This window comes from Oncorhynchus masou, chromosome 25, assembly GCF_036934945.1.
Source record: "Oncorhynchus masou masou isolate Uvic2021 chromosome 25, UVic_Omas_1.1, whole genome shotgun sequence".
Classification (NCBI taxonomy): domain Eukaryota; kingdom Metazoa; phylum Chordata; class Actinopteri; order Salmoniformes; family Salmonidae; genus Oncorhynchus; species Oncorhynchus masou.
In genome coordinates this window covers 11,279,983-11,302,661 of record NC_088236.1, presented here as the reverse complement: position 1 = coordinate 11,302,661, position 22,679 = coordinate 11,279,983, and the positions used below count along the sequence as shown (strand labels likewise).

General features: G+C 45.9%; 1 protein-coding gene across 9 annotated transcripts in view; it reads right to left on the bottom strand.

Annotated features, from left to right (window-relative positions):
- Positions 1 to 22,679, bottom strand: part of LOC135513781 (calcium/calmodulin-dependent protein kinase type II subunit beta-like) — a 138,621-nt gene that overhangs the window by 86,550 nt on the left and 29,392 nt on the right. For all 9 annotated transcript variants that reach the window (XM_064936698.1, XM_064936700.1, XM_064936702.1 and 6 more), the window contains exons 3-5: positions 11,760 to 11,819; positions 6,214 to 6,268; positions 5,869 to 5,934 (exon numbers count right to left, since the gene is read on the bottom strand). In XM_064936698.1, the coding sequence (XP_064792770.1) occupies positions 5,869 to 5,934; positions 6,214 to 6,268; positions 11,760 to 11,819 (181 nt within the window). The remainder of the gene's footprint in view (positions 1 to 5,868; positions 5,935 to 6,213; positions 6,269 to 11,759; positions 11,820 to 22,679) is intronic.

Here is a 22,679-nt window from a genome sequence, read left to right as displayed (position 1 = left end):
GAGAGAGACACACACGCACACACAAACACAGAGACTCACATACCAGCAAAATTAAGAGACTTGTGTTGTCTCAGATACAGTACAGCACATTTACAGTACAGACATGTTCTTGAGATTTACAGTACAATTTACAGATAGTTATGTTCTTCATATACAGTATATAATTTACAGTACAGTCACCTCAGATACTTTATGAATTACAGTACAAACACCTGTTCTGCATTTACAATATAATTTACAGTACAGTTACCTACCTTTAAGAATTACAGTACAGTACAGACACCTGTCTTGATTTACAGTACAGTTATGTTCTTCATTTACAATATAATTTACAGTACAGTTATGCCTTGATGATCAAATACAGTCACTACCTTCATTTACAGTACAGTACAGTTGTCTTCATTTACAGTACAATTTACAGTACAGTACAGACACCTGCCTTCATTGACAATATAATTTACAGTACAGACACTTGCCTTCATTTACAATATAATTTACAGTACAGTCACCTGCCTTCATTGACAATATAATTTACAGTACAGACACCTGTCTTCATTTACAGTGTACAATGGTTAGAGCATTGGACTAGTAACCGAAAGGTCTGCAAGTTCAAATAATTGACAAGGTACAAAAGTCACCTGCCTTGATTAACCCACTGTTTACAGTATTGAAAATAAGAATTTGTTCTTAACTGACTTGCCTAGTAAAATAAAGGTAAACAAATATACAATATAATTTACAGTACAGTCACCTACCTTTAAGAATTACAGTACAGACACCTGTCTGCATTTACAATATAATTTACAGTACAGTCACCTGCCTTTAAGAATTACAGTACAGACACCTGTCTTGATGATTTGCAGTACAGTACAGATACCTGCCTTCATTTACAATTTAATTTACAGTACAGACACCTGCCTTTATGAATTACAGTACAAACACCTGTCTGCATTTACAATAAAATTTACAGTACAGTCACCTGCCTTTATGAATTACAGTACAAACACCTGTCTGCATTTACAATTTAATTTACAGTACAGTCACCTGCCTTGATTTACAGTACCATTTACAGTACAGACACCTGTCTTCATTTACAGTACAATTTACAGTACAGTACAGACAACTGTCTGCAGTTGCAATATAATTTACAGTACAGACACCCGCCTTCATTTACAGTACCATTTACAATACAGTACAGAGACCTGCCTTCATTTACATTATAATTTACAGTACAGACACCTGCCTTCATTTACAGTGCCATGCCCCGCCCCACCCTGCCATGCTCTGCCCTTCCCTGCCCCGCCCTGCCCCCGCCCTGCCCCCGCCCCGCCCCGGCCTGCCACACCCGTCCCACCCCACCCTGCCCTTCCCTTCCCTGCCCCGTCCTGCCACACCCCCCCGCCCCACCCCGCCCCCACCCCGCCCTTCCCTTTGCCCCGCCTCCACCCTGCCCTTCCCTTCCCTGCACCCCGCCCTGCCACCCACCCCCCGCCCTGCACCCCCCGCCCCACCCCCCTGCCCTGCACTGCCCCGCCCTGCCACACCCCACCCCACCCCGCCCCATCCCACCCCCCCACCCTGCCCCATCCTGCCCTGCCCCATCCTGCCCTGCCCCATCCTGCACTGCCCCGTTTTTTTCCCTCATCAAGCTACACACCATAATGACAAAGCAAAATCTGTTTGTTTTTTATAAAACACTGAAATATTACATTTACATAAGTATTCAGACCCTTTAGTCAGTACAATGTCAAAGCACCTTTGGCAACAATTACAACCACGAGTCTTCTTGGGTATGACGGTACAAGCTTAGCACACTTGTATTTGGGGAGTTTCTCCCATTCTTCTCTACAGATCCTCTCAAGCTCTGTCAGGTTGGATGGGGAGTGTTGTTGCACAGCTATGTTCAGGTCTCTCCAGAGATTTTCGATCGGGTTCAAGTCTGGGCTCTGGCTCGGCCATTCAAGGACATTCAGAGACTTGTCCAGTGGCCCCTCCTGCATTGTCTTGGCTGTGTGCTTAGGGTCACTGTCCTATTGGAAGGCCAGTCTGTCCTGAGCACTCTGTAGCAGGATTTCATCAAGGATCTCTCTGTACCTTGCTTCGTTCATCTTTCCCTCGATCCTGACTAGTCTCCCAATCCCTGACGCTGAAAAACATTTCCACACCATGCTCCACCGTAGGGTTAGTGCCAGGTTTCCTCCAGACATGATGCTTGTCATTCCGGCCAAAGATTTTCAATCTTGGTTTCATCAGACCAGAGAATCTTGCTTCTCATGGTCTGAGAGTTTGTTAGGTTCCTTTTGGCAAACTCCAAGCGGGCTGTCATGTGCTTTTTACTGAGGAGTGGCTTCTGTCTGGCCACATAAAGGCCTGATTGGTGGAGTCCGGCAGAGATGGCTGTCCTTCTGGAAGGTTCTCCCATCTCCACAGAGGAACTCTGGAGCTCTGTCAGAGTGACCATCGGGTTCTTGGTCATCTCCCTGACCAAGGTCCTTCTCCCCTGATTGCTCAGTTTCGCCGGGCGGCCAGCTCTAGGAAGAGTCTTGGTGGTTCCAAACTCCTTCCATTTAAGAATGATGGAGGCCACTGTGTTCTTGGGAACCTTCAATGCTGCAGACCTTTTTTGTTACCCTTCCCTAGATCTGTGCCTCGACACATTCCTGTCTTGGAGCTCTACGGCTCAATTCCTTCAACCTCATGGCTTGATTTTTTTCTCTGACATGCACAGTCAACTAGAGAGGTGTGTGCCTTTGCAAATCATGTCCAATCAATTGAATTTACCAAATGTAGATTCCAAACAAGTTGTAGAAACATCTCAAGGATGATCAATCGAAACAGGATGCACCTGAGCTCCATTTCGAGTCGCATAGAAAAGGGTCTGAATACTTACATAAATAAGGTATTTTTTTATTTTTTATTTAATACATTTGCAAAAATGCCATTATGGGGTATTGTGTGTAGATTGATGAGGAAATGTATTTATTTTTTATTATAATTTTTTTTAAATAATAATTAATTTCTTCCCAATTTTGTGGTATCCAATTGGTAGTTACAGTCTTGTTTCATCACTGCAACTCCCGTACGGACTCAGGAAAGGCAAAGGTCGAGAGCCGGGCGTCCCCCGAAGCACAACCCAACCAAGCCTCACTGCTTCTTGACACCATGCCCACCTAACCCGCAAGCCAGTCACACCAATGTGTCAGAAGAAACACCGTACGGCGACCGATTCTGGACTCGAACCCAGAATCTCTAGTGGCACAGCTAAACATTCTGTCGCAACATTTTGCTGCTAACCTTGTGCGACAGCAAGCCTTTTCCTTTTGGACAGAAATTGCAAGAATATGGAGAGTTATGAAGTTGTGAAAACTGAAAACTGTAACGTAACAAAGTATAGAAAAACAACAAATGCTAAAAAGTTAACATTTTAAACAGTGGCTCGGTAAACAAATCCAAAGAATGGCTTGCTGTCATAACTTGTCCATAAACTGCTTACAGGGTGACAAACCAAAATGTAATTTTGTAACTTGGATGAACTTTAACATTGAGTGTGGGGGGATAAAATAAAAAATCCCCTAATAGCAGGAACAGCACCATTTAGTGGTCAGAACCTGGTAATATCAGGGTGTAGGATGGGACATAAACATAACAACTTCAATTGCTAATTTCTCTGAACTGGGGCAAAAAAACATCACCAAATTCAGATTTATTTACATAGGACGAAGAAATAATACTCCAAGCCGCAGTTCCATACTACTTGTCAGACACAGAGAACTGATACTGTACACTCATTGGTAGGATTAGTGTGTGGTGTGGGGGTCTGTGGGAGGCTTTTGCCCATTCTTTGGAATCCTAATGTCTAATTCATTGTTAGAATTTTTTGGAGTCCAGATCAGATGTTATGTACTATATTTATTGAATATTGTTATTGAATAATATTGAATTTGGGTGTAATCAATTAGCTTTATTTCTCAGAGATCAATTATTTTTTCAATAAAATAATTCTGCAGGAATGCTGATCTTATCTGTTTCGAAGTACAGAAACGATGTCAGAACAATCTGAGAACAATCTTGCTGAAATAACATGGACTCGAGAGTGAAGGAGAGAGCACAAGCAAGCAAGAGAGAGAGAAGAGAGAGAGAAAGCTAGGGAAGGAGAAAAAGAACGAGAAAGAAAGGGTACGGATGGAAGAAGCAAAGGAGAGTGGGACAGCAAAAGGAGAACAAGAAAGGGAGATGGAGGGAGAAAGTGAGACAGAAAGGAGAGAGAGAAAAAGGACAGAGGAGACAGGAAACATGGAACAGAGAGAGACATAGAGAGACAGGAAACATGGAACAGAGACAGACATAGAGGAGAGAAGAGAAAGGAAACATGGAACAGAGAGACATAGAAAACAGAAGAGACAGGAAACATGGAACAGAGACAGACATAGAGGAAAGAAGAGAAAGGAAACATGGAACAGAGAGACATAGAAAACAGAAGAGACAGGAAACATGGAAGAGAGACAGACAGAGGAGAGAAGAGACAGGAAACATGGAACAGAGAGACATAGGGGACAGAAGAGACAGGAAACATGGAAGAGAGACAGACAGAGGAGAGAAGAGACAGGAAACATGGAACAGAGACAGACAGAGGACAGAGGAGACAGAAAACATGGAACAGACAGACATAGAGGAGAGAAGAGACAGGAAACATGGAACAGAGACAGACATAGAGGAGAGAAGAGACAGGAAACATGGAACAGAGACAGACATAGAGGAGAGAAGAGACAGGAAACATGGAACAGAGACAGACATAGAGGAGAGAAGAGACAGGAAACATGGAACAGAGACAGACATAGAGGAGAGAAGAGGGAAAACAGAACAGAGACAGACATAGAGGAGAGAAGAGACAGGAAACATGGAACAGAGACAGACATAGAGGAGAGAAGAGACAGGAAACATGGAACAGAGACAGACATAGAGGAGAGGGGAAAACAGAAAGAGAAAGGGAGGAAAACACAGAGAGAGAGAGAGAGAGAGATAGAGAGAGAGAGAGGTAGACAGATAGGTAGACAGAGAGATGTATTTTTGAGCCAGGTAGACAGATAGAGAAATGTATCTGTCAGCCAGGTAGACAGATAGAGAGATGTATCTGTCAGCCAGGTAGACAGATAGAGAGATGTATGTGTCGGCCAGGTTGAGGTATAAAGATGTACACTGCATGGCCAAAAGTATGTTGATACCTGCCGTTGAATATCTCATTCCAAAACCATGGGCTTTAATATGGAGTTGGTCCCCCCACTTTGCTGCTATAACAGCCTCCACTCTTCTGGTAAGGCTTTCCACTAGATGGTGGAACATTGCTGCTGGGACTTGCTTCCATTCAGCCACAAGAGCATTAGTGAATGGTGATCTTGTGCGAATGGCTGCTCTTGTGCTGACGTTACTTCCAGAGGCAGTTTGGACCTCGGTAGTGAGAGTTGCAACCGAGGACAGACCATTTTTACATGGTCCCGTTCTGTGACCTTGTGTGGCCTACCACTTTGCAGCCTGAGCCATTTCTGGTCCTAGATGTTCCCACTTCACAATAACAGCACTTACAGTTGACCGGGGCAGCCCTAGCAGGGCAGCAATTTGACAAACTGACTTGTTGGAAAGGTGGCTTTCTATGACAGTGACACATTGAAAGGCACTGAGCTCTTCAGTACTGGCTATTCTACTGCTGATGTTTGTCTATGGAGATTGCATGGCTGTGTGCTCGATTATATACACCTATCAGCAACGGGTGTGGCTGAAATACCTGGATCCACTCATTTGAAGGGGTGTGCATATACTTTTGGCCATGTCATGTATTTGTCAGCCAGGTAGACAGACAGATGTATTTCCTACCTGGCGTCAGCCTCACTGTAGTACTCTCTGGCTACGATGTCCTCAAACAACTCCCCTCCAGTCACCCTGCAAACCAATCAGAGATGAGCTCATTAGCCAATCAGAGAGCTCAGTCGGGGGGTGGCACCTCTCGCTCCGGCTCGCTTCACCAGGACCCCCGTCAACCCTCCTCTCTCACTCTCTCTCTGTATCTCTCATCCCCCTGTCCCAGCCGTTACCATGGAAAATAAAGCTAGTATGGCTAACGGGCTGAACCTCGGGTAAAGGGAGAACAGTGGTGTGTATTGTATGAGAGGATAGAGGGAAGAAAGAGGTTTAAAGAGGTGGAGGAGATGAATAACTTACAAGTCAAACAGGAGGTAGTGGAATCCTTCCTCTGATATACTGTCATGGAGACGGACTGAAAGAGAGAGAGAGCCAGAGAGAGCGAGAGAGAGAGCCAGAGAGAGCGAGAGAGAGAACGAGAGAGAGCGAGAGAGAGCGAGAGAGAGAACGAGAGAGAGCCAGAGAGAGAGAGAGAGAGAGCGAGAGAGAGACAGTGAGAGAGAGAGAGAGAACGAGAGAGCGAGAGCGAGACAGTGAGAGAGAGAGACAGTGAGAGAGAGAGAGAGAGAGAGAGAGAGAGAGAGAGAGAGAGAGAGAGAGAGAGAGCGAGAGCAAGACAGTGAGAGAGAGAGAGAGAGAGAGAGAGAGAGAGAGAGAGAGAGAGAGAGAGAGAGGGAGAGAGAAGCCATGGGAGGTCAAATCAAATCTCTACACATTCACATTTAGTAATTTACTGTAGCAGACATTATTTTTCAGTGTCAATCGGTGCATTCAACCAAAGTAGCTAAAACAACCACATATCATGATCAATGCAAGGAAAAACATTTAAAAAAATAGACGCTCTGATTTCGAACACATCATGGCATTTAAATTAAAGTGAACAAGTGTATAAGGGAAGTAGTTTGGCGGTGGGGTGCTGCGGAAAATATATATCGTCCTCTAACACAGGACTAGTAAAGACCCAGTACTGTGATTTTTGAAAAATTTAATATATTTGAGAACTTCGAGTCCAGCATTTGTAACTTGAGTCTGATAATTATCTGTACAAAACACTTAATCTGATAATACTTGTGTAATATAAAAATACTTGCTTGATGTATGTTTCTTTAAATACTTTTCAAATGCAACTTATTTCTATGTGAAAACTGAAACGGTCTATTCATTCCTTTTCCATGTTAGTAAACACTCTTATCCAGAGCAACTTACAGTAGTGACTGTATACATTTTCATACTTTTCCCACATGGGACTCGAACCCACAACCCTGGCATGCTCTACCAACTGAGCCATATCATCACATCACATAACCACAAACCACTTGATGTCTCAATGTACTCAGTTCATGTCTTGTATTGTTTTATCTCCATGGTGATAGAAAGTCTACAGGTACTAACCTAGATGACCAGCCTATGTACAACACAGTAATATACATTTACATTAAGTGGTTTGTAAGGATGGTACATTAATACGGCACAAAAAGTGGTTGTTTTCCATTTGATTTTATCAAGAAAAATATTTGATTTGATGTGGATGTGTTGTGTCTTTGCCCATAACTTCGCACCTTTTGATGTAAATGTTTAAAAACAGGGTTTTGTTCTTTTCTGGATTCCATTAGAATGACATCACAGAGAAAGGGACAGGGTTTTGTTCTTTCTGGATTCCGTTAGAATGACATCACAGAGAAAGGGACAGGGTTCTGTTCTGTCTGGATTCCATTAGAATGACATCACAGAGAAAGGGACAGGGTTCTGTTCTCTCTGGATTCCGTTAGAATGACATCACAGAGAAAGGGACAGGGTTTTGTTCTTTCTGGATTCCGTTAGAATGACATCACAGAGAAAGGGACAGGGTTCTGTTCTATCTGGATTCCGTTAGAATGACATCACAGAGAAAGGAACAGGGTTCTGTTCTGTCTGGATTCCATTAGAATGACATCACAGAGAAAGGGACAGGGTTCTGTTCTGTCTGGATTTCGTTAGAATGACATCACAGAGAAAGGGACAGGGTTCTGTTCTGTCTGGATTCCGTTAGAATGACATCACAGGGAAAGGGCAGGGAAACAACTCTTACAATTCCAACTATGGAATCTTGCAAGATACTGTTCTTAATTGTACAACTATCTTTATTGACAAAGCAGAGATGCTAAAAAAAAGAATGTGGGTCGCGCTACAGATGTGGGTTCACTAACACCAGTAAAGGTCAAAGTGCAGATTTAACAGGGGCTGCTGCATCCTCAGCAAATAAAATAAAATAAAATGTATTGGTCACAGACACATGGTTAGCAGATGTTATTGGTCACATAGACATGGTTAGCAGATGTTATTGGTCACAGACACATGGTTAGAAGATGTTATTGGTCACAGACACATGGTTATCAGATGTTATTGGTCACAGACACATGGTTAGCAGATGTTATTGGTCACAGACACATGGTTAGCAGATGTTATTGGTCACATACACATGGTTAGCAGATGTTATTGGTCCAAGACACATGGTTAGCAGATGTTATTGGTCACATACACATGGTTAGCAGATGTTATTGGTCACATACTGCATGCTGTCCGGTCCTCTGGCAGTCTCTATGGGGGTGCCACAGGGTTCAATTCTCGGGCCGACTCTTTTCTCTGTATATATCAATGATGTTGCTATTGCTGCGGGCGATTCCCTGATCCACCTCTACGCAGACGACACCATTCTATATACTTCCGGCCCGTCCTTGGACACTGTGCTATCTAACCTCCAAACGAGCTTCAATGCCATACAACACTCCTTCCGTGGCCTCCAACTGCTCTTAAACGCTAGTAAAACCAAATGCATGCTTTTCAACCGATCGCTGCCTGCACCCGCATGCCCGACGAGCATCACCACCCTGGACGGTTCCGACCTTGAATATGTGGACACCTATAAGTACCTAGGTGTCTGGCTAGACTGTAAACTCTCCTTCCAGACTCATATCAAACATCTCCAATCGAAAATCAAATCAAGAGTCGGCTTTCTATTCCGCAACAAAGCCTCCTTCACTCACGCCGCCAAACTTACCCTAGTAAAACTGACTATCCTACCGATCCTCGACTTCGGCGATGTCATCTACAAAATTGCCTCCAACACTCTACTCAGCAAACTGGATGCAGTTTATCACAGTGCCATCCGTTTTGTCACTAAAGCACCTTATACCACCCACCACTGCGACTTGTATGCTCTAGTCGGCTGGCCCTCGCTACATATTCGTCACCAGTCCCACTGGCTCCAGGTCATCTACAAGTCCATGCTAGGTAAAGCTCCACCTTATCTCAGTTCACTGGTCACGATGGCAACACCCATCCGTAGCACGCGCTCCAGCAGGTGTATCTCACTGATCATCCCTAAAGCCAACACCTCATTTGGCCGCCTTTCGTTCCAGTACTCTGCTGCCTGTGACTGGAACGAATTGCAAAAATCCCTGAAGTTGGAGACTTTTATCTCCCTCACCAACTTCAAACATGTGCTATCTGAGCAGCTAACCGATCGCTGCAGCTGTACATAGTCTATTGGTAAATAGCCCACCCATTTTCACCTACCTCATCCCCACACTGTTTTTATTTATTTACTTTTCTGCTCTTTTGCACACCAGCATCCCTACCTGTACATGACCATCTGATCATTTATCACTCCAGTGCTAATCTGCAAAATTGTAATTATTCGCCTACCTCCTCATGCCTTTTGCACACATTGTATATAGACTCGCCTTTTTTTTCTACTGTGTTATTGACTTGTTAATTGTTTACTCCATGTGTAACTCTGTGTTGTCTGTTCACACTGCTAAGCTTTATCTTGGCCAAGTCGCAGTTGCAAATGAGAACTTGTTCTCAACTAGCCTACCTGGTTAAATAAAGGTGAAATAAAAAATAAAAATAAATAAAATACACATGGTTAGCAGGTGTTACTGGTCATATACACATGGTTAGCAGATGTTATTGGTCACATACACATGGTTAGCAGATGTTATTGGTCACATACACATGGTTAGCAGATGTCATTGGTCACATACACATGGTTAGCAGATGTTATTGGTCACATACACATGGTTAGCAGTGTGATTGCAATTGCGCCGTCTGTGGACCTATTGGGGCGGTAAGCAAATTGGAGTGGGTCTAGGGTGTCAGGTAGGGTGGAGGTGATATGGTCCTTGACTAGTCTCTCAAAGCACTTCATGATGACGGAAGTGAGTGCTACAGGGTGGTAGTCATTTAGCTCAGTTACCTTAGCTTTTTTGGGAACAGGAACAATGGTGGCCCTCTTGAAGCATGTGGGGACAGCAGACTGGGATAAGGATTGATTGAATATGTCTGTAAACACACCAGCCAGCTGATCTGCACATGCTCTGAGGACGCGGCCGGGGATGCCGTCTGGGCCTGCAGCCTTGCGAGGGTTAACACATTTAAATGTTTTACTCACCTCGGCTGCAGTGAAGGAGAGTCCGCATGTTTTCGTTGCAGGCCGTGTCAGTGGCACTGTATTGTCCTCAAAGCGAGCAAAAAAGTTGTTTAGTCTGTCTGGGAGCAAGATATCGGGGAGCAAGACATCCTGGTCCGCGACAGGGCTGGTTTTTCTTTTGTATTCCGTGATTGACTGTAGACCCTGCCACATACCTCTCGTGTCTGAGCCGTTGAATTGCGACTTTGTCTCTGTACTGAAGCTTAGCTTGTTTGATTGCCTTCCAGAGGGAATAGCTACACTGTTTGTATTCGGTCATGTTTCCGGTCACCTTGCCCTGATTAAAAGCATTGGTTCACATGTTCAGTTTTGTGTGAATGCTGCCATCAATCACGGTTTCTGGTTGGGGCATGTTTTAATAGATGCTGTGGGTCACCGATGCACTTGTTAATAAACTCGCTCAGCGTATTCGTCAACGTTGTTGTTCACCGCAATGCGGAACATATCCCAGTCCACGTGATCGAAGCAATCTTGAAGCGTGGAATCCGATTGGTCGGAACAGCGTTGAACAGACCTGAGCACGGGTGCTTCCTGTTTTAGTTTCTGTCTATAGGCTGGGAGCAACAAAATGGAGTCATGGTCAGCTTTTCTGAATGGAGGGCGGGGGAGGGCCTTATATGCGTCGCGGAAGTTAGAATAACAGTGGTCTAGGGTTTTGCCAGGCCTTTTCCTGCTGTGCCAGAAAAGTCTCAGCAACAAAAGAGTGATCAAATTAAGATCCTACATCTGTATATATTAGATAGAAGATTGACAAGGCAGACTTAAGGTTACAATGCAGCATAGGCAGGTGTCATTGAGGCATAGGCAGGTGTCATTGAGACATAGGCAGGTGTCATTGAGGCATAGGCAGGTGTCATTGAGGCATAGGCAGGTGTCATTGAGACATAGGCAGGTGTCATTGAGACATAGGCAGGTGTCATTGAGGCATAGGCAGGTGTCATTGAGACATAGGCAGGTGTCATTGAGGCATAGGAAGGTGTCATTGAGGCATAGGCAGGTGTCATTGAGACATAGGCAGGTGTCATTGAGACATAGGCAGGTGTCATTGAGGCATAGGCAGGTGTCATTGAGGCATAGGCAGGTGTCATTGAGACATAGGCAGGTGTCATTGAGACATAGGCAGGTGTCATTGAGGCATAGGCAGGTGTCATTGAGACATAGGCAGGTGTCATTGAGGCATAGGAAGGTGTCATTGAGGCATAGGCAGGTGTCATTGAGACATAGGCAGATGTCATTGAGGCATAGGCAGGTGTCATTGAGACATAGGCAGGTGTCATTGAGGCATAGGCAGGTGTCATTGAGACATAGGCAGGTGTCATTGAGGCATAGGCAGGTGTCATTGCGTTTGTGCGTTGTTTAGTTGAGAAAGACTCACCGATGTTGGAGTGCTTGAGCAGGCGACAGATACGGGCCTCTCTCTCTAGCTTCTGGTGGTCTGAGGAGGTAGAGAGACAGATGGAGAGATATTAGAGGTAGAGAGACAGATGGAGAGATATTAGAGGTAGAGAGACAGATGGAGAGCTATTAGAGGTAGAGAGACATTAGAGGTAGAGAGACACAAGGAGAGATATTAGAGGTAGAGAGACACATGGAGAGATATTAGAGGTAGAGAGACACATGGAGATGTATTAGAGGTAGAGAGACACATGGGGAGATATTAGAGGTAGAGAGACACATGGAGAGATATTAGAGGTAGAGACAGATGAAGAGATATTAGAGGTAGAGACACATGGAGAGATATTAGAGGTAGAGAGATACATGGAGAGATATTAGAGGTAGAGAGACACATGGAGAGATATTAGAGGAAAAGAGACACATGGAGAGATAATAGAGGTAGAGAGACACATGGAGTGATATTAGAGGTAGAGAGACACATGGGGAGATATTAGACATAGAGAGACACATGGAGATATATTAGAGGTAGAGAGACACATGGAGAGATATTAGAGGTAGAGACAGATGAAGAGATATTAGAGGTAGAGACACATGGAGAGATATTAGAGGTAGAGAGATACATGGAGAGATATTAGAGGTAGAGAGACACATGGAGAGATATTAGAGGTAGAGACACATGGAGAGATAATAGAGGTAGAGAGACACATGGAGTGATATTAGAGATAGAGAGACACATGGGGAGATATTAGACGTAGAGAGACACATGGAGATATATTAGAGGTAGAGACAGATGGAGAGATATTAGAGGTAGAGACAGATGGAGAGATATGAGAGGTAGAGACAAATGGAGATATATTAGAGGTAGAGACAGATGGAGAGATATTAGAGATAGAGAGACAGACGGAGAGATATTAGAGATAGAGAGACAGACGGAGAGATATTAGACGTAGAGAGACAGATGGAGAGATATTAGAGATAGAGAGACAGATGGAGAGATATTAGAGATAGAGAGACAGATGGAGAGATATTAGAGATAGAGAGACACATAGAAAGATATTAGAGATAGAGAGACAGATGGAGAGATATTAGAGATAGAGAGAGAGATGGAGAGATATTAGAGATAGAGAGACACATAGAGAGATAATAGAGATAGAGAGACAGATGGAGAGATATTAGAGATAGAGAGACACATGGATAGATATTAGAGATAGAGAGACACATGGATAGATATTAGAGATAGAGAGACACATGGATAGATATTAGAGATAGAGACAGATGGAGAGATATTAGAGATAGAGAGACAGATGGATAGATATTGTGGATATGTACAGGTGTGATATAGGCTCTGCACAATATCTTGTACTGAATAATCTTTTCATAGCACATTTTGAAGTGGTCAGACCCCTTCTCCAAATAGTGTCCCTTTGCAATGGGGTGAGAGAAGTGTTCAGGTCACACTCCCATGCAATCTGAATGGGGGAATTGTGACCCATTGTGATACTAACTGAATGGGGGAATAGTGACCCATTGTGATGCTAACTGAATAGGGGAATAGTGACCCATTGTGATGCTAACTGATTGGGTGAATCGTGACCCATTGTGATGCTAACTGATTGGGTGAATCGTGACCCATTGTGATGCTAACTGATTGGGTGAATCGTGACCCATTGTGATGCTAACTGATTGGGTGAATCGTGACCCATTGTGATGCTATCTGAATGAGGACATAGTGACCCATTGTGATACTAACTGAATGGGGGAATCGTGACCCATTGTGATGCTAACTGAATAGGGGAATAGTGACCCATTGTGATGCTAACTGATTGGGTGAATCGTGACCCATTGTGATGCTATCTGAATGAGGACATAGTGACCCATTGTGATACTAACTGAATGGGGGAATCGTGGCCCATTGTGATGCTAACTGAATAGGGGAATAGTGACCCATTGTGATGCTAACTGATTGGGTGACTCGTGACCCATTGTGATGCTATCTGAATGAGGACATAGTGACCCATTGTGATACTAACTGAATGGAGGAATCGTGACCCATTGTGATGCTAACTGAATGAGGACATAGTGACCCAGTGTGATGCTATCTGAATGAGGACATAGTGACCCATTGTGATGCTAACTGAATAGGGGAATAGTGACCCATTGTGATACTAACTGAATGGAGGAATCGTGACCCATTGTGATGCTAACTGAATAGGGGAATATGCGTTTAGGATGGAAAAAAACAACGGCCTATAAATGCTTGATCCAGTTCCTGTCGAGGAGGCAGCTTTCCTGAGGTTCTGATCTAACTCTGTTCCAGAGGCAGAGTCAGCATTCTCCGTTTTACCAACCTTGTATATGACTGTCTTAAGCTGCAGTCATGCTAAAAATGAAGAATCGCTCAAACCAAAATCTGCCTTTAACAATCTGACCAATAGATGAAATACCGTGGCTATGCCAGAGTCTACTATTCAAAGTGTTTCCCCCAGCTGTAAACACGGGGTTATGCCAGAGTCTACTATTCAAAGTGATTCCCCCATCTACTATTCAAAGTGATTCCCCCAGCTGTAAAAACGGGGTTATGCCAGAGTCTACTATTCAAAGTGATTCCCCCAGCTGTAAACACGGGGTTATGCCAGAGTCTACTATTCAAAGTGATTCCCCCAGCTGTAAACACGGGGGTTATGCTGTAAACACGGGGAGTCTACTATTCAAAGTGTTTCCCCCAGCTGTAAAAACGGGGTTATGCCAGAGTCTACTATTCAAAGTGTTTCCCCCAGCTGTAAACACGGGGTTATGCCAGAGTCTACTATTCAAAGTGTTTCCCCCAGCTGTAAACACGGGGTTATGCCAGAGTCTACTATTCAAAGTGTTTCCCCCCAGCTGTAAACACTGGGGTTATGCCAGAGTCTACTATTCAAAGTGTTTCCCCCAGCTGTAAACACGGGGTTATGCCAGAGTCTACTATTCAAAGTGTTTCCCCCAGCTGTAAACACGGGGTTATGCCAGAGTCTACTATTCAAAGTGTTTCCCCCAGCTGTAAACACAGGGTTATGCCAGAGTCTACTATTCAAAGTGTTTCCCCCAGCTGTAAACACGGGGTTATGCCAGAGTCTACTATTCAAAGTGTTTCCCCCAGTTGTAAACACGGGGTTATGCCAGAGTCTACTATTCAAAGTGTTTCCCCCAGCTGTAAACACGGGGTTATGCCAGAGTCTACTATTCAAAGTGATTCCCCCAGTTGTAAACACGGGGTTATGCCAGAGTCTACTATTCAAAGTGTTTCCCCCAGTTGTAAACACGGGGTTATGCCAGAGTCTACTATTCAAAGTGTTTCCCCCAGTTGTAAACACGGGGTTATGCCAGAGTCTACTATTCAAAGTGTTTCCCCCAGCTGTAAACACGGGGTTATGCCAGAGTCTACTATTCAAAGTGTTTCCCCCAGTTGTAAACACGGGGTTATGCCAGATGGGACAGGATGGAACAGACACACCGTTTACACCCAACAGCATCTTAACTATGCTACATGAGAACCTGATAATTCCAATGTCAAGGGCAGTAGGTGGGTTTGGGGCAGTAGCTGGGTTTGGGGCAGTAGCTGGGTTTGGGGCAGTAGCTGGGTTTGGGGCAGTAGCTGGGTTTGGGGCAGTAGGGGGGTTGGGGCAGTAGGGGGGTTGGGGCAGTAGCTGGGTTTGGGGCAGTAGGGGGTTTGGGGCAGTAGCTGGGTTTGGGGCTGTAGGGGGGTTGGGGCAGTAGCAAGGTTTGGGGCAGTAGCGGGGTTTGGGCAGTAGGGGATTTGGGGCAGTAGCTGGGTTTGGGGCAGTAGCTGGGTTTGAGGCAGTAGCAGAGTTTGGGGCAGTACCATATTGATGACAGGTGAAACGGACCTGTGTTGTGACACTATCCTCTCCTCCAACCACTCCCAGCTGCAGATCTTAGATTCTGATTTGTAAGCCCACGTAAGGGGACATTTTGAATGATATGACAAGCAGTAGAAGAATCCATCTGGGACACCCGGCCCACCTTTAAATCTAGGTACTGTCCGTTTTCTATACCCTATCCTTGGTTTCTGATTGTTCCATAATAGAACTGCGAGGAGAGAGTTTGTACCTCCTTAAACCACGACTGAAGGACTTTGAGAGGGGATGGAAGAGATGACATAGGCTAGCCTAGGTAATACATTAGGTCCATTTAGGCTGAATATCTTGGTTCTGAGGGATGCTATATTCATTCCTAGATACTTCATGCCACTAGTCATCCAAACAAATGGGAAACCCACTAAGTCAGCCTGAAATGTGTGTATGTTGAGAGGTATAGCCTCTCCCTTTCTCCAGTTGATCTTGTGTCCTGAGAGGGAGCCAAAGGAGTCAATGATTGTTAAGACTGCCCGGGTGCGGAGATTTGCAGGGTTCCTAAGGAGGAGTAGGATGTCGTCAGCGTATGGATTCAATTTCAACTCATGTTCATAAATGTGCACACCTGGGACGGTCTCTTCAGCACGTATCGCACATGCCAGGTTGTTCTCAGGCTAAAATAAATAGGAGGGGACTAGCGGAGCAACCCTGTCTCACACCTCGGTGGAGACAAAATGAGTCAGACACTCTATTATTCATTTTGACAGATGAGACAAGTTCACTGTATAATGATCCTGACCCAGCTAATGGGACCAAAGCCAAACTTGATGAGTGGATGAAACAGGTATGGCTATTGTCGTGGAAATTTCCTCTACCAAATGATGAGAGCAAACCACACAAAAGTCAGAGTTCGTTATCCAAGTCCATCTTTAATTATATGAGCTCTATCACAACCCTGTGACTCTCAGATCAATTCAGTGTCTATCAATGAATTCTCTGAGAGTCCCTTCTACATTGCAACTGAGATCCTTTAATAGCAAAGACACACACAGGATAAGACAGCATCGGCATAATTCATAGTTCAGCTTTGTCTCCTTTCTCAAACTCAGAACCATAAACCAATCCTCCATATCAACAGGCATATATCAAACCCATCCTATCTTGACAAGATCACAGAGACACACTGACTGGCACACAGACATTGTGGAGCCAAGAGATACACACTTGACCTCTCCCCTCTCTCCGGCCCAAACAACTTAGTCTTGACAGAGAACAGATACTGCAACCCTGCCACAGTATTATACAAAAACAACATTCTGATGAGAAGTAACTTACAAACATATGATGAATATAAACATCTTACCTTTGTTACCACTTAATTCTGATTATTCCCCAACACTATTCTATCCTGTCAAAGGCCTTCTTGGCTTCCAAGGATGCTGCTACAGCTGGAGTTTTAAGAGAGTGAGCCTCGGCCATGACATGAAACAGCCTGTTATTCACAGAGAGACGACCTGGGATGAACCCAACCTGGTCTAGATTCATTATTGATGGGATTACCGTCTCTAAGCGTAAGGTGTGGGTCTTGGTTAATAGCTTATAGTAGCTGTTCAACAGACTTAAGGGGCGGAAACGTCCCCCTCTAAAGGACCCTAACTCGGCTTGGGTTCCAGAGAGGTAGTTGTTCGACACATGGACGGCGGCATAGATTCAGACTCTGGTGCTTCATCAAATAATTTCAGAAGGATCGGGGACCACTGTTTTTTTTAAAGCATTTGTCGGTTTCAATACCCAAGCCGTCATCGCCAGGCGTTTTCCCAGAGGACATTTTTATAATTGCGTTGTCAGTTTCTAACTGGTTGATCGGGATGTCCAAACCAACTTCATCCACTAGATTGACTGTGGGAAGGTCAAAGCTCTTAAAAGAACAGTCGCTGTCACCTGCTGTACTTTGTCTGAATTGTCTGAAAGATTGATTCATTCTGTTGGCATCACATTGAAATACTCCCTTACTATCTCTAATGGCTGGAATCAGCTGCTGCTTCTCCATCTGCTTCAATGTCTAAGCTAACATCCCCCTGCTCTAACATCCCCTTGCTCTAACATCCCCCCTGCTCTAACATCCCCCCTGCCCTCTTCCCTTCTGCTCTAACATCCCCCCTGCTCTAATATCCCCCCTGCCCTAACATCCCCCTGCACTAACATCCCCCTGCTCTAATACCCCCCTGCCCTCTTCCCTTATGCTCTAACATCCCCCTGCTCTAACATCCCCCCTGCCCTAACATCCCCCTGTTCTAACAACATCCCCCCGCCCTAACATCCCCTCTAACATCCCCCTCTCCCCCTGCCCTAACATCCCTGCTCTAACATCTAACATCCCCCTGCCCTAACATCCCCCTGCTCTAACATCCCCCCTGCCCTAAGATCCCCCTGCCCTCTTCCCTTATGCTCTAACATCCCCCCTGCCCTCTCCCCTTATGCTCTAACATCCCCCTGCCATAACATCCCCCTGCTCTAACATCCCCCTGCCCTAACATCCCCCTGCTCTAACATCCCCCCTGCCCTAACATCCCCCCTGCCCTAACATAACATCCCCCCCTGCCCTAACATCCCCCCTGCCCTAACATCCCCCCTGCTCTAACATCCCCCTAACATCCCCCCTGCCCTAACATCCCCCTAACATCCCCCCCTCTTCCCTTATGCTCTAACATCCCCCTGCTCCCTCTTCCCTTATGCTCTAACATCCCCCCTGCCATAACATCCCCCCTGCTCTAACATCCCCCTGCTCTAACATCCCCCCCCCATGCTCTAACATCCCCCCTGCCCTAACATCCCCCTGCCCTAACATCCCCCCTGCTCTAACATCCCCTGCCCTAACATCCCCCCCCATCCCCCTGTTCTAACATCCCCCTGCTCTAACATCCCCCTGCTCTAACATCCCCTGCCCTAACATCCCCCATCTCCCCTAACATCCCCCCTCTAACATCCCCCCTGCTGCTCTAACATCCCCCTGCCCTAACATCCCCCTGCTCTAACATCCCCCTGCTCTAACATCCCCCTGCCCTAACATCTCCCCTGCCCTAACATCTCCCCTGCGCTAACATCCCCCTTATGCTCTAACATCCCCCCTGCTCTAACATCCCCCTGCCCTAACATCCCCCTGCTCTAACATAACATCCCCCTGCTGCCCTAACATCCCCCTGCCCTCTTCCCTTATGCTCTAACATCCCCCTGCTCTAACATAACATCCCCCTGCCCTAACATGCCCCCCCTGCTCTAACATCCCCCCTGCTCTAACATCCCCCCTGCTCTAACATCCCCCCTGCTCTAACATCCCCCTGCCCTAACATCCCCCTGCTCTAACATCCCCCTGCCCTAACACATCCCCCTGCCCTAACATCCCCCTGCCCTAACATCTCCCCCTGCCCTAACATCTCCCCCCCCTCTGCCCTCTAACATCCCCCCTGCCCTAACATCCCCCTGCCCTCTTCCCTTATGCTCTAACATGCCCCCTGCTCTAACATCCCCCCTGCTCTAACATCCCCCCTGCGCTAACATCCCCCTGCCACCTGCCCTCTGCCCTGACTCAAAATGAAATCTCTGGAGTTGGAAAAGAGCCAAATCAGTCTCCTCGTGTTTCTGTAGATCTGCCCTGGTAGACAGGAGAGAGGTTCTCTAGGTTCAACGGTTCTGACATACAGTATGTTCCCCCTCCAGTATTTGAACCTCCAAAGACAGCTTAGACTTTTTCTTTGAGCTCTTTCATTTTTTCAGCTGATGAGAAACTAATTATCCAACCCGTACAAGTGGCCTTAAAAGCTTCCCAGATGGTGGCAACCAGAGTCACAGAGCTACGGTTCAGTTCAACGAATTCTATGATTCTGTCACACCGAGTGAAATCCTTGTTTTTCAAGAGGGAGGTGTTCAGCCTTGACTGTCGAGATATGAAGGGATTAGCGGGGGGGGTTGTCACAGAGATGGGCACATGGTCACTTATGAGAATACTATGAATACTGGTATCAATATCATTCTGAATCAGCTTAGAGGACATAAGAATACGGTCGATCCTGGAGTCAGAATTGAGGGCTTTTGAGTAGGAGGTGTATTCAAGAGAATACAAGTGAAATAATTCCACCATTGCTGCTGCGACAGGCCTGTCTGAGGGAAGGGGGGCACCAGAACGGTCTAGTAAGGGACTGCAAACCCAAATTAAAGTCACCGCCCATGACTATGGGACCCTGAAGAGAGCTAGATATCACAGACACCAAGGAAGAGAGGACAGTGTTTTGTGAAGTATTAGGTGCATGTACATTTATTAGGGTACACTTGTCATTTTGTAACCACCCTGAGGCATGTCCACCATCCTGGTAAGTATGCAAGTTAGAAGGTTTGAAAGGTTTGAAAGCCATTCTTCTTTGCAATTAGAATGCTGACACACTTAGAACGCTTGCCACCTGGAGAGGAGAACACCTGACCCACCCATATCTTAATCTTAGATTATTGCCACATCACAATTAAGAGGCTTTAAATGCACCAGAATTATATACCTCTTAATTAAGTGTATTCTGAATTCCGTTACAATTCCAACTCACAAGTCTTATCATAATTTACTATGCTGTCCATAATGGTAGTGGCATTCATTTCGTTCATTAGTTTCCCGTGAACTCCGTGACCTTAAGAGTCTTTTGCTGTATAAACAAGGTGTGTTTTTTTAAATCATTATGACTGTATATTAACCAGAATTCTGTTTTAGTGTGTCATCGTCACCATGTGACTCCACTTTACTCCGATGTCATAAACCAATGCACTTCAGTGTCCCTATCTGTGACTGAACAAAATAATATACAGACAGTTGGATGTCAGCATCTCTTTAGTACAAAGACAACAGATCCACTAGCTGCTTGGATGAGGGAGGCAGGGAGGTAGGGAGGCAGGGAGGTAGGTAGGGAGACAGGGAGGGAGGCAGGGGTGGAGGCAGGGAGACAGGCAGGGAGGGAGACAGGCAGGGAGACAGGGAGGGAGGGAGGGAGGGATGGAGACAGGGATGGAGACAGGGAGGGGGATGGAGACAGGGAGGGAGGACAGGGAGGGATGGAGACAGGGAGGGAGACAGGGAGGGAGACAGGGGGAGGAGACAGGGAGGGGAGACAGGGAGGGAGGGGAGGGAGGGAGGGAGAGGGAGGGAGGGAGGGAGGGAGACAGGGAGGGAGACAGGGAGGGGAGGGAGGGAGGGAGGGAGGGAGGGAGGGAGGGGGAGGGGGGAGGGAGGGAGGGGAGGGAGGGAGGGAGGGAGGGGGAGGGAGGGAGGGAGGGAGGGAGACATAATAATCATTCTCCAACAGATTGGAGGGGACACAATGTCGACTGGCTAGTGACTGACTGACTGCCATGGAATACCTGTTGGAGATCATCACTGTTACATAAGCCTGTACCATACACGAACAACACACACAGAGAAAACAACACACACACACACACAGCTGGGTGTATGTGAACGCACACTATGCAGAGCACAGAGGGTTACACACATACACGCACATGGTAACATGCACACACACATAGAAGAGTGACAGTGAAGAGAGTACCTAGTGATTACATGTTCTAAAGATGAGGGGAGAGCGATGGCTGAGGGAGAGAGAGGACAGTGTTTAAATTACGAAGACAAACTGCTGTCTGAGGACAAAGACAACACTGATTACTATTATTGTCTCCGACCTCCAACTCTCTTCCTCCTCTCTCCCTTTCTATCAACACTCTCCATTCCTCCCAACTCTCTTCCTCCTCTCTCCCTTTCTATCAACACTCTCCATTCCTCCCAACTCTCTTCCTCCTCTCTCCCGTTCTATCAACACTCTCCATTCCTCCCAACTCTCTTCCTCCTCTCTCCCTTTCTTTCCTACTCTTCATTCCTCCCATCTCTCACCTCTCTCTTCATGCATACCATTTATATTGTCTCTCTAACCCATTTATTAGACTGGTAAAAACAGGTATAAGCTGGTATGGGCTGGTAAAGGCTGGTATAGGCTGGTATAGGATGGTAACGGCTGGTATAGGATGGTATAGGCTGGTGGTGGCTGGTATAGGCTGGTATAGGGTATAGGCTGGTGGTGACTGGTATAGGCTGGTATAGGGTATAGGCTGGTGGTGACTGGTATAGGCTGGTGGTGACTGGTATAGGCTGGTGGTGGCTGGAATAGACTGGTGGTGGCTGGTATAGACTGGTGGTGGCTGGTGGGGACTGGTATAGGCTGGTATAGGGTATAGGCTGGTGGTGGCTGGTGAGGACTGGTATAGGCTGGTATAGGGTATAGGCTGGTGGTGGCTGGTGTAGGCTGGTGGTGGCTGGTGGGGACTGGTATAGGCTGGTATAGGCTGGTATAGGGTATAGCCTGGTGGTGGCTGGTGTAGGCTGGTGGTGGCTGGAATAGACTGGTGGTGGCTGGTATAGGCTGGTGGTGGCTGGTGGTGACTGGTATAGGATCTGGTGGTGACTGGTATAGGCTGGTGGTGGCTGGAATAGACTGGTGATGGTAATGGCTGGTGGTATGGTTGGTATGGTGGCTGGTGGTGGCTGGTATAGGCTGGTATAGAGAAGGCTGGTGGTTCTGGTATAGGCTGGTGGTGGCTGGAAAACTGGTGGTAATAAATAAATGGTGGTGGCTGGTTGGTATAGGCTGGTATAGGGTATAGGCTGGTGGTGGCTGGTATGGGCTGATATAGGATGGCATTGGCTGGTGGTGGATGGTATAGGCTGGTATAGGCTGGTTTAGGATGATATAGGCTAGTATAGGCTGGTGGTGGCGGATGGTATTTTTTTATTTTTTTTATTTTACTAGGCAAGTCAGTTAAGAACAAAATCTTATTTTCAATGACGGCCTAGGAACAGTGGGTTAATGTTCAGGGGCAGGATGACAGATTTGTACCTTGTCATTGGCTGGGGATTCGAACTTGCAACCTTAGGCTACTGGTCGGATGCTCTAACCATTTATTTTTATTTTACTAGGCAAGTCAGTTAAGAACAAAATCTTATTTTCACTAGGCTGGTACAG